The sequence below is a fragment of the Ranitomeya imitator genome, chromosome 1 (assembly GCF_032444005.1).
Source record: "Ranitomeya imitator isolate aRanImi1 chromosome 1, aRanImi1.pri, whole genome shotgun sequence".
Classification (NCBI taxonomy): Eukaryota; Metazoa; Chordata; class Amphibia; order Anura; family Dendrobatidae; genus Ranitomeya; species Ranitomeya imitator.
Window position 1 is genome coordinate 1,066,027,348 of NC_091282.1, and position 13,578 is coordinate 1,066,040,925.

Here is a 13,578-nt window from a genome sequence, read left to right on the forward strand (position 1 = left end):
AGACAACCCCTTTAATCCTCCTATTATTTTCATTACATTATCTTACTTCATTACAGATTACTCATTGCATATCCATGCAGTGTGTGACCATGTATATGTAAAATATTTTGCATATATTCATTTATAAACATTTGTCACTAGTTGCATCTCATGAACATCAAATAAGAACAAAGAAATGAAACATTTATCCAGCCTTCACATTTGTTGCATTGTCTGGGGTAGATGGCTTGAATAACATGAAAGCAATATGCCATGTTAAAATCTTGACATCTGCAAATTGGATTGGCAGTGTATCATTCTAATTAAAGTCAGAAAAGAAATGTTAAACTGAAGCCGACAGGTGAAATCCAGTATGTGCATATAATGTGCAATAAATAATGTATCCTAATGCTTGGCACCTCAGTGTACTCTATCAAGCGTAATAGGTAACATTTTTCACGTACCTTTGAAATGTTGCTTGATCGACTAGCTGAGCGCCCAGGCGATTTGTCATTCTGCAAAACAAAATTAGATTACCAAAATAGGTGTGATAAGAATTTGGATTGTATCTTCTCTCCTCACTTTTATCCATGCTGAGTCAATTAGTTTTAATTACTATGGAGAACTGTGAAGCATGAACTGTTTTATTCCATGCTATAATTATCAAAGTATTGTACTGATGTGTATACAATAACTGACTGCAACCAGAGAATAAGCAAACTATACATGAGCTGGTCATTATTTACAGTACATTTTCACATAGAATCATGGAATCAAGGCTGCTGTGCAATGGGTTAGGGCTTCAGGGCGACCCCCAAGCCATGGTAAGTACATAATTTGTCCTTTATGAGACAGAAAGTTGACCTCAAATCACACCCACAGCTCTTATTTTACTGTAACAGATGACAGGATCATGTTGACACAGTCCAGGACTTCTTAAGCCTCTTCTTTTGGGGAAATCATAGTAGACATCCATGCGAAAAGTAAAAATGTCTTACAATATTCATTTTTATTTCATCTGAACCCAGTATAGAAAGACATTATAGATGAGGGATCGATCTGCAATTTTACGCAATTTCAAACATTTTGAGATTTGATTTACAGTTTGCAAAAAAATAATAATTTCCCAAACTGCTGAAGCATCAGAAAGCGGGCTAATGTCATTTTGCAGGCCTTTTCATATTGCCCTGCAGCTGTAACGTCATAAGTAGGGTTGAGTGACTTTTCTTTTTATAAGATCGGGTCGGGTTTCACGAAACCCGACTTTTTCAAAAGTCGGGTCGAGTGAAATCGGCCGATCCTATAGAAAAGTCGGGGTCGGTCGAAACATGAAACCCAATGCAGTGCATTGGGTTTCTAATGGTTCCCAGGGTGTGAAGGAGAGGAAACTCTCCTTCAGGCCCTGGGATCCATATTTAAGTGTAAAATAAAGAATCAAAATAAAAAATATTGATATACTTACCCTCGGACGCGCCCTGGTTCTCACCGGCAGCCTTCCTTCCTAAGAATGAGCGCCTGAAGGACCTTCGATGACAAGGAAGAAAAAGAAGACTGACAGCACTCACTTATTGGGGCGCCAGGTCCACATCCAGGGAACCTTCCTGGATCATCCACATAGTCCAAAGAGAAACAAAAGACCAGCGCTCCATCCGGGTGTAATATTCCAAAGTGCAAACTTTATTGGGCCATGTTACAGCAACGTTTCGACCCGGAGGTCTTTGTCAAGCATATCTAGACTTGCAGGGGAGCGGCCTTAAATAGCGTGGATGCCACACATTGCACCAATCACCATCAGGTCAGCCCCCTGTCTCATAATACCACATAAAAATAACAAAACACACATCAGATACATATCATATAAAAGTCCACCACCGCAGATACAAACACCATAGAGGAGACATGGAAAAGATCTATATTATATACAATACATAAGTTGTTTGTTTCTCTTTGGACCTTCGATGACGTCGCGGCTTGTGATTGGTCGCGTGAGCGGTCACATGGGCGTCACGCGACCAATCACAAGCCGCGACGTCATCTAAGGTCCTTCAGGCGCTGATTCTCAGGAAGGAAGGCTGTGGGTTAGAACCAGGGCGCGTCCGAGGGTGAGTATATACCTATTAGGAATATACTCACCCTCGGACGCGCCCTCAGATGCTTCCTTCCTAAGAATTAGCACCTGAAGGACCTTAGATGATGTCACGGCTTGTGATTGGTCGTGTGACCGCCCATGTGACCGCTCACGCGACCAATCACAAGCCGCGACGTCATCGAAGGCCCTTCAGGCGCTCATTTTTAGGAACGCAGGCTGCCGGTTAGAACCAGGGCGCATCTGAGGGTGAGTATATCAATATTTTTTATTTTTATTCTTTACTTTACACTTAATTATGGATTCTGATACGATTCCCGATATTGCAAACATATCGGAACTCGGTATCGGAATTCCGATACCAGATCAGAAGATCGCCGACCTCTGTGTGGGGTTGGGTCGGGTTTCATGAAACCCGACTTTGCCAAAAGTCGGTGACTTCTGAATCTGGCCGACCCGTTTCGCTCAACCCTAGTCATAAGGATTATCATGCTTTGTACAGTGGTGGTCAGTACCTGGGCCATCACAGATCGGCAGTTCCCAGCGAAGCACAGTTTTGTGCAGAAGAGTGGTTTTCCATCTCCAGAGTCACTAGGTAAGTCTCTCTTGTCTGGAGAGTTTAAGCAGGATTCTCACTCCCTCACCTGCACAGTATAATCGCTTATCCTCAGCGGGGTCCTCCCTCTCTCTTGCCTGTAAAGGGTAGAATCTTAAGTTCATTAGGGTCCTCTCTCTCCCTCACTCTCTTTTACATGGAGAGTATAAGTGCTTGTGGTCAGCAGGATTCTCTTTCTCACTACCTCCATCACCTGGAGAGTGTAATCTCTTATGGTCAGCGGGGTCTTCCCTCTCTCTTGACTATAAAGGGTAAACTATTATGTTCATTATCATCCTCTCTCTCCTTTACTCTCTCTCTCACATGGAGAGTATAAGATCTTATAGTAAGCAGAGTCCTCCCTTGCTTCCCTGTAAAGTGTAAGCTCTTATGGTAGGGAGGATCCTCTATCACTTGTAGTATATGAGCTCTGATGGTCAGCAGGGTCCACTCTCTATCTCACCTGTAAAGTGTAAGCTCTTATGGTCAACGGGATTCACTCTCTCTCCGCTCACACACATACTGTATATTTTCCAATCAATTACAAGCTTTCAATTACTGAGCTTAATGCAAATGTATGTGCCACAAATTGTCTGCAAACTCGAATTTCCAAAGATGTGAACATCTCTAAAATACATCCAAAATGAGTCACGTATCTTGATAAATTAGACATAACTGCATTTATTATGCAGAAAATTATCACTTTTTTGTAAAGCCTCTCTCCCGCCGTGTGTCAGTACAAGAGGGCTAATCACTTTGAGGCACACCTCACAGTTTGAGAAGAAACACTGCCTCAGTCAAAGATAAATAAAGTTGATCGGCACATCCAAAAATGTAGATAAAATCTTCAAATTTTATTCCATACACTGTATGTTAAACAATTAAAATACACATGTTGGTGATGAAAAAAACACACTTTTGCGTTTCTAGTTCTGTGTGCTTTTTGCTTTTAACTTTTTTTGTTTATGTCTATGTTTGTCTATGAGCAAAACGTGGATTGTAATTGTTTGACATATAGGGAATAAAATGTGAAGATTTTATCTATTTCTTTGGATGTGCCAAACAACATTCTTGGACATATTTTCTGGCAGTCTGCAGTACTTGAAATGACACCTATCGCATATAAAGGACAGATTTAATCATTCATTGCACGGTGAGCAATTTATCTAATAAGTTTTCTCACTGTCCAAGCCTATATAATATTTTCTAGGTTTAAAGGATGTCATCTATTGTAATCTCTGACAGGAAAAAAAGACACAGGAAATCAATTATAAGGCTGATTACAACTAATAGAAACTGCAATGCAGCAAAAGAAAATAGTTCAATAGTAGCCTGCTGAGATTTGCAAATGTCACTATTTCCCAGTAATTTTCCTGAGTCTGCTGTTGGCATGTGTCATAAATGCGATCTAAAAAATAAATTACTGTGCTATTGGTTAAATAAATAGTGTATATTTATCTAGCAGTAGTGCGATTGGTGCAAAACCTGCTGAAATACACAAATGTCACTATTTACTGGTAATTTCACTGAGTCTGCTTTTGGCGTTTGTAGTAAAGGTGATAAAAAAAATCACTCTGCTATTGGTACAGGAAAGAAATATATGTTAGTACCGTGTTAGCCAGTAGATAGAAAAATATTTAGAATTGAGAGTCCTCAGTGGTTGATACCTTTTAATGGCTAACTGAAAAGATGGTAACAAATTGCAAGCTTTCAAGACTACACAGGTCTCTTCATCAGGCAAAGATTTGCCTGATGAAGAGACCTGTGTAGTCTCGAAAGCTTGCAATTTGTTACCATCTTTTCAGCTAGCCATTAAAAGGTATCAACCACTGAGGACTCTCAATTCTAAATATTTTTCTGCTATTGTTTAAATAAATAGCGTATACTTATCTAGCATTTATGCGACTGATGCAAAGCCTGCTCAGACACATAAACGTTATCATTTACCTGTAATTTTCCTGAGCTGCTGTTGACGTGTGTAATAAAGGCGATAAAAAAATCATTTTGCTCTTGGTTAAATAAATAGTGTATATTTATATAGCATTTGTGTAATTGGCACAGAGCCTGCAGAGTTACGCAGACCTTACTATTAACCTTTAATTTTCCTGAGTCTGCTGTTGGTGTGTGTAATAAAGGTGATATAAAGAGCATATATGTATCTAGCATTTGCGCCACTGGCGCAAAGCCTGTTGAGGTACACAAACGTTACTATTTACCTGTAATTTTCCTGAGTCTGGTGTTGGTGTGTGTAATAAAGGCAATCTTAAAAAAATTACTGTGCTTGGTTAAATAAATAGTGTATATTTATCTAGCATTTGAGCGACTGGCGCAAAGCCTGGTGAGATACAGAAATTTTATTACTTACCTGTAATTTTCCTGAGTCTGCTATTGGCGTGTGCAATAAAGGTGACAAAAATATCACTCTGCTATTGGTTAAATAAATAGCATATATTTATCTAGCTTTTGTGTGACTGGCGCAAAGCCTGCTGAGATATGCAAACGTGACCATTTACCAGTAATTTTTCTGAGTCTGTTGTTGGCATGTGTCGTAAAGGTGATTTAAAAAAAATTACTCTGCTATTGGTTAAATAAATAGCATATATTGTGTAACTGGCGCAAAACCTGTTGAGATATGCAAATGTCCATCACTGGTCCAACCTGGCATGGTGGCATAATGAGCACAGCAGTGCAGAGAGGGATGGATCTGTTGTACGAAAACATGCAAAAAGAGGTAGTTGTTTTACTAGAGGGAGAACTGGGTCAACTGTATGACTGAGCCCCCCACTTGGCTAGATAACAGGTCAAGGGTGTGTTCTTCCCCTGTATGGCAGTTTTTTCTGAAAGTCCTTCAGACAAAACAACTGTAATTTTCAGCATCTGCCATAACAAGCTGAGAAGAGGCAAGAACACTGCCAACCTGTGCTCCACCAACATGGTGAAGCACATGGCAGCCAAGCACGCCAGTAGATGGGCGGAATGCCTGGGTACAAAATCTGTGTCTGAGGGTAAAATCCCTGCCCCTTCCCCTGTGTTACGGCCTTTCCAATGTGCTTCCCAGGAAGCAGGCAATGAAGTCTCCTGACCAAAACGTGCGGTTGCACAGACACAACAGTCAGCAACCACATCCAGTTCATTGTCCCAGCGCAGCATTCAGTTGTCCCTGCCCCAGACATTTCACAGGAAGCAGAACTATCTACCCAGCCACCCACAGGCCCAAACATAAACCCTCACATTTCCAGATTGCTAACAATGGAAATGTTGTCATTTCAGCTTGTGGGAACTGAGTCTTTCCACAACCTCTTGGTGGTGGCAACCCCGCAGTACTCGATTCCCAGCCGCCACTATTTTTTCGGTGTGCAGTCCCCACAATGCATAAGCACGTGAAACACAATATCAGCCATGCTCTAGCCAATGCAGTAATAGGGAAGATCCACCTAACCACGGACATGTGGACAAGTTCTTTTGGACAGGAATACTACATTTCCCTGATGGCACACTGGGTGAACCTGGTGGAGTCTGGGACACAGTCATAGGCTAGAACATTACACAACTTACCCATACCAAGAATAGTGGGCCCAACTTCCATCATGGTTTCAGTCTCCTCATATTCCAGTTCCTGTCTCTCCTCCTCATTATCACCCTCAGCTAAACTAGCCTCCCCATCACTCCCCAGCTGGGAGCTCTGCAGCACTGCCTTGGCGAAGCGGCAGCACGCTCTGCTGAAGCTCATCTATTTAGGTGATAAAGCACTGTTGAAAGAGATAACAGACCAGACTGATTAGTGTCTCTCCCCGCTGAACCTCCAACCAGGTCTGGTTGTGTGCAATAATGGGCGTAACTTGGTGGCGGCTTTAATGCTCGGTAAGCTGGTACACATTCCATGCATAGACCACATGCTGAGATTGGTTGTACAACATATTTTAAAAACATACCCTGACTTGCCGAACCTATTTGTCAAGGTACACTATGTCAGCGCCCATTTGTGAAAGTCATCCCTTGCTTTCGTCGGTCTGGCTTTGCTGCAGCAGCGCTTTAATTTGCCTCATCAACTGATTTGTCACCTGTAGGGATGAGTGAGTAGTGAAATATTCGGACTTGCTATACTCATAATGAGTAGCTTCTAATACTCGGGTATTCATAACGAGTAGCGAGTCCAATGCAAGTCAATAGGTGCGAGAAACAATCGCACAGCACTCGCACCATGCGAGTGCTGTCCAATTTGTACGCACCGGTGTCCTTGCAGGAGCCGACAGGATAGGAGACATGGTTTACATACAGTAAATCCATACAGAATAGTTTGACATATAGATGTGTGGGACCAATACAATTAGTATAGTGTGTGTGCAAATTATGGGACTTGTATGTATTTAATAAAAGAATCTTTTCGTGGGAAAAAATGGCATGGGCTCCTGCGCAATTTTCTGTACCAGAGAAGGAAAGCCAGCGATGGGGGCTGATGTTTATAGCTTAGGAAGGGGTTAATACCTGCCATGGTTGGTTGCAGACAGGGTTCCTTCCCTGTTCTCAGGGGGTTAATTTGTATAGCCTCCTTCTGGTTTGGGGAAGGCTATATTTACCCGCCTTCATCTGGGGATCCTTGTCAATGATATATCTGTCTTGGCTGTGTGTCTGACCCCTTGGTGGGCTTGCATACTGTTTAGTCCATTTGCTGTCTTGTGTATGTCTCGGTCTGCTTTCTTCTTCTGTGCTTTGACTTGTGACTCTGTGCTAATTGTCTGTTTCTAGCTCTGACCCTTGGCTTGGTACTCTAACTTCCCTCCTGTCTGCCCTGCTTGTACTGCACCGCTATCTTTGGCTCCCCGACCTTTTCGCTACATTTCGACAACACTTATGTCTCACCCTTAGGCACTTCATCAACCTCTCGGCTTGACTTTGGCATGTTCTGACTACTCTCCGGCTCCGCTGGTCACTGCCCCCACTCGGTGACTAACTCCGCCTCCATCCACTCCCCCGGAGGTCAAGTGTTTAAGGTCCTGCACTCTGGCAGGTAAGCTCACCGCAGCGCTCCTTACACTCTCTCTGTCCTTCTGCTGCTGTGCCTTCGGGTATAGATGTGGGCAAGTAACTTTCAATCTACTGCCCTCCGGTTTCTGCTCTGGGGCATACAGTCCCACACAGCCTCAGACTCCCGGTGTCCGGTTCCTGCATTTGAGCGTGGAGGTAGCCTAGTCACAGCTCTCCTCCAGCTCCTCACTTCTCCTCTGCTCCTTCCTCCTTCACTGTCTCACACAATCTGATCTAACTCCTCCCCCAGCCACAATATATATCTAGGGAAGCTCCCTTGAAATCGAGTTTAGAGCTCCCTCTTTTGGCCTGGAGTCGGAACATGTTGCATGTATGTGCTACCTGTTAAAGGGATCCTCCTCATTTCCAGGCATGGCATCACCCTCCCCGAGAGGAAGGCAATACCACTGTGGTACCCAAACTCCTGGGGTACCACAACAGCATGAGCCCTCACCTATGATCAGAGGTATAAAGTTCACTTCCGGTCACTGGTGTCAGCTGATGGGACTGCTGCCACTAATAACAGTCAGATGAGAGAATTCATCAGCTGGCTCCTGCACTGTAAATAAATAATGAAAAAAAACTGAGGTGTATTCCCCCTTATTTTTGATAAAAAGCTAGGCAAAACTCACAGCTGTGGGCTGCAAGCTTCAGCTGTGAGCTTCAGCAAGGCTGGAACTCAAGAATAGAGGGGTCCCCTTCCAGTATGTTTTAATTATTAAAGAAAATAATTTAAAAACAAAAACGGCATAGGGTCCCCCATTTTGACATCCAGCCTTGCTAAAGCAGACAGCTGGAGGCTGGTATTCTTAGGCTGGTAAGGGGCCATTTTAACATATCAATATATTCTTTTTATTGCTGAACTCCCCTGCAACTGGGATTGGTATTCTAGCCACAGATACAGGGGAGTTTCAACTTCCTGCCTGCATAGCAGAGCTGAATGGATCTCTTAGGATCCATACTATCTCCTACTGCCTATAGATGAGGAATAAATGACAATGCTACTCAATCTGTATACAAAAGCACTGGATCCACTGTGTATACAGTGAACGGGAAGGTAGACACAGTAATAAACCATGTTTAAGTTCTCTCAAGGAAGTCTGGCTGTGTCTGACAGCTCCCCATCCTCATAGCTGCACAGTCTCATGCCAGCTGCTGCGCTGCATAGATGTTTTACAATGTCAGTGAACAGTAATTTGTGGACCTCATGGACGTTTAAAGTCTATGGACAAACTAAAAGTAGTTAAATAGCTTGCTCAAATTATGATGTCATAAAAAAGGTATTAATAAAATATGAATGAACTTAAAACAAAATGTCCTTAGAAATGATGCTGTACTGACTCATAAATAATTATAAAAAAGTCTTTCAGAAACAAAGGTTGTCTTTTTAATGCATTTACAACTTCATGTTTATAAGCCTGTTTACATTGCAAACTGATTTTCTTTGACCGCAGCATTAGCAAATTTGATATTTCAGAACAATAAAACAAATTAATGGAACAATCTTAATCTCTCATTGCCACTGGACTTAGAGTACATAAAACTGGCCTTGAAAAAGCCTTGAAATAAATGGTCACACATTAGAATGGCAAATGTTTTAATATGACTGAAATTATGCTTTTAGCTTTTTACCCTCTGTATTCTTTGGTAATCCGCTAATATATTTTCTCTCCCTTCTCATTTTCTTTTCAGACATTCGGGAAACATTTTGCAATGCATAACCCAGTAGTATATTAGGTTGTGGGACTAGGCACCAAATTAGTGCCACAGAGTCACACACAGAAAACCACTCCAAAGCATACTATATATAAAGAGAGAGAAAGTCGAAGTATATTGTTTTAAAAAGCTAAATTTTATTGTCAGACAACATAGCCAAAAATTATAAAATTGTAGGAACAAGACATACAAACAAATATAAGACCCCACAATTAATGTTAAAACTGACTGTTAAAATATATTAAACCATTACCCAGGGGTTGACAAATTTTATAGACTGAGGGGATGACACTATAATTTGGATATAAGTCTGCAAAATGATGGTAATATATAAGTGTTACAGTCAGAAAATCTATATAGGAAAGTCACCACATTTTACCCAGTGTTGGAGAAGAAGGAATCAGAAGACCAGAAAATCGGGTACATAAATCTGGTGCCGGTCGTTTCTGCTCACTAGCATAATTTGGAATGCGATAGATGCTACTACGTAGGTGCCACCATCGGCACCATTTTGCTAGAGGAGAAAAAAAATAGTTTCCACAAAGATGGCACCAGCGGCATCTATTGGATCACCGACAAATGCAACTGGTGCAAAATGGTGCCAGCGGTGCTTGCGCATTAGCATCTCTTGGATTGTGAGAAAAGTTGCCGGGTCCGTTTTACAACATAGTAAAAATGTTAAGTAAAAACCCCCAAAACATTGCACTTTTCTTGCAACGATCCGCCATAAAAACGGCACAAAAAAGCTCATAGTAAGATCTAAATGAGCATACAACCTGGTGCGAACAAATATCCCACGCGTATCGCCCAGGGAACCGGGCTTCGTCAGGGAATGTTCCTTTCGAATGTTCCTGACGAAGCCCGGTTCGCCGGGCGATACGCGTGGGATATTTGTTCGCACCAGGTTGTATGCTCATTTAGATCTTACTATGAGCTTTTTTTGTGCCGTTTTTATGGCGGATCGTTCCTACCTCGTGTCCTGCCTATAATCAGGGTTTTGGTCACCACTCCAGCTATGGCCGTTTATTTGTGGGGATATGTTTATTTTCTTTCTGTTTCCCCTGCTTGCTCCTTATTAGTGGCTGGTTTATCCTGTTAGAGCCACATAGGATACTATAATATGAGCCAGTTAGGTTAGGCATTGGTGTTTACCTCATTATATACGGCTACTCAACCTGAGATGTATTGTTTTTGGTGTTTTTTAAGTATGTTTTAATTGTTGGTGTGTTTTAGATGTGTCAATAAACTATATTATTTTCTATATATTGGTTATTATTTGGATGGTGTGCATGTGGTGCAGTGTTGCTTTTTTCTACATACTTTTTTTGAAATTCGACTTGAAGTCGATCATTCACGTATAGATCTTCTCAACTCTAGTTGCTAACTAATACTAGTCCATGAACAAGAAAGAATGGGTGGCACTCACTGGTCTGTAAAATCCATAGCTTGTTGCAAATCTTTAAAACATATTCGGGACCCGTAGAAGCTCAAATGCGCAAAATGGCCATCGTCCTCACACTCTGCCCTCCACTTACCTGCCGATGATGTTTTAAAGATTTGCAATGAACTATGGATTTTACAGACCAGTGAGTGCCTCCCATTCTTTCTTGTTCATGGACTATTAGTGCTGTTTTTCTGAGTGGGCACCCGAGAGTCCAGGTGTATATGTCTGCAACGTTTTTGGTATTGCAAGGTGGACATTGTGTCATAGGTGCGGCAGCAGTGCGGATCGCTGTGCGTTTTGTGTAGTTTGTTCTAACTAATACTAGACATATAATCATTAGTGTACACCATACTAAAGGACATGGATAAGTACATGTATCTACATTATCTAGTATACCTCTACTAAAAGCTGACATTTTTGTATTCCGTGTGGTCTTAAGTATTCACTGGTTATCTGCTCCGTCTCCAAGTTTTGAAGTGGATGGAGATGGAACAAAATGTTCTGCAATTTGCTGTAGCTCAGAGCTCGCATATATAATTTCCTTCTGAAATCCTGTGAAGTTTTCGTGAATATGCATAAGTCCAACTCCAATTTTTGATGATGACAGGATAGAAGTGAAGAGTTAATGCCTAAAATTATCTTACTACATAAACCTCTTCAGTTCTGTTCTTCTCAAACAGCATTTACATCACATTTGTGGAGCCTCGGCTATCATAATCCCAGCATAAAACAGTCTCAATCTTCCGTTCTGTAAAGTTTGGAATAAATCTGAGCACAATTAGTCTGGGCATTCATTATTATCACACAATTCTCATTTTTTCACACTATCTTGCTTTACTTCTTATTACTTTTCAAGAGAACTCCCAGAAATAGAGCTTCATATTCACACTGTTTACACTGAATAAGTGACTGGATGACTAATCTCCTTATGTGAAGCTACACATGAAAGAGAAATTATGTTTTTAAGCCAAACAAGAAAGAAACCATATTTTATGAGGTCACGTTGAACACAAGGCAGGCACAGCTTCTGTGGTTTTTCTGAATCCTTCCAGTTATTTCACAACTTGAATGTTCTCAAAATAAAATAGAGAAGTGGAAGTCGGGGGTAAAAATACAAAAATGTTTATATTTGATTAGCACTACTGTACAGCAATTTCAAAGGCTGGTGATAGAAAAAACCGAATCCATTAACACATGGTACAGAGAACTACACCATGAGTAAGGCCAGATGTAGACCATGGCTTAGAAGGGAGGCCGCCATGATGGGGTTTAGATGGGAATGTAGTTTTATTTAGTCCAAAGAATGTGATGATTAGTGAGAAAGGAGAGGTTTATAGTGGGTGTGGAGGTTATATGATGTCAGAAAAGATAGGGGTAGGAGTAAGGGAAGGTATAAAAGATGAGGGCTGTTAGAAAGGGGCAGTCAATTTAGGTTTTAGGTTGAGCTGACCTCATTAAACTACTCACAGTAATTTATTAATGGAGTTGATAGAGACTGTACTTAGGAGGGCTACAGGGTCCAAAAAGGAAACTGAGTACAGAAACCCATTCAAAATCTGCTGGGGTGGGTCAGGTGATAATTCCTCTCAGCCATCCCCTAATATGCACCTGCTATGAATGACTAGGCACCGGTCCCTTAGTCCTGATTTAAACCCCCAGGATTGGCATCTCATCTAGAGCTCTTTGCCGCCCCCTCTGTGTCTGGAGATGGGCCGTACTGCTGCCTCCATCTATCTCGGCCCAGGAGGAGTCTTTTTGTGCAGCTGGTCGAGAATAAAGGTGAGAATAAAGGTTAATAGAGCTTTAAGTTTAATATGGCTCAGAACGGGGCAGTTTTGGTGTGACATCCTTTGGAATCAGGGGAAGATGAGTTTTAGAGATGGGATGGAGTCCATTTGAATGCAATAGGTTTGGATTTGTGGTGGCTGGTGATCCAGCAGGACACTGAGCAGGGTGCAAAACATTTACATTAGTAACAGGGGAAGTCCTCAAAGTTGGGGATGTTGTTCATAGTGAATGGATTGGGGGGAGCTTGCAAGGCTCTGGACTTTACAGTTGGACTCAAATTTGATGTCGGAGAGCAGAATGCCTGTATAATGCCTCAAGGACACCGTTCTCTCCTGGTTCTCCTCCTATCTCTCTGACCGATCCTTCACTGTATGTTTTGCTGGTTCCTCCTCCTCTCACCTTCCCCTTACTGTTGGGGTTCCTCAAGGATCAGTCCTAGGCCCCCTCCTCTTCTCGTTGTATACTGCCCCTATTGGACAAACAATCAGTAGATTTGGTTTCCAGTACCATCTCTATGCTGACGACACCCAATTATACACTTCTTCTCCTGATATCACACCGACCTTTTTAGAAAACACCAGTGATTTTCTTACCGCTGTCTCTAACATCATGTCCTCCCTCTATCTGAAACTTAACCTGTCAAAAACTGAACTCCTCGTGTTCTCTCCCTCTACTAACCTACCTTTGCCTGACATTGCCATCTCCGTGTGCGGTTCCACCATTACTCCAAAGCAACATGCCCGCTGCCTTGGGGTCATCCTTGATTCTGACCTTTCATTCACCCCCCACATCCGATCACTGGCTCGCTCTTCTTACCTGCATCTCAAAAACATTTCTAGAATTCGCCCTTTTCTTACTTTCGACTCTGCAAAAACTCTTACTGTTTCACTTATTCATTCTCGTCTGGACTATTGTAACTCTCTACTAATCGGCCTCCCTCTTACC

The 13,578-nt window shown here is 41.9% G+C and overlaps 1 protein-coding gene across 2 annotated transcripts in view; it reads right to left on the reverse strand.

Moving 5' to 3' along the window:
* MARCHF1 (membrane associated ring-CH-type finger 1) overlaps positions 1–13,578 on the reverse strand; it is a 725,211-nt gene that overhangs the window by 433,264 nt on the left and 278,369 nt on the right. For both annotated transcript variants that reach the window (XM_069744181.1, XM_069744180.1), the window contains one exon: positions 444–494. In XM_069744181.1, coding sequence (XP_069600282.1) covers positions 444–494 — 51 coding nt within the window. The remainder of the gene's footprint in view (positions 1–443; positions 495–13,578) is intronic.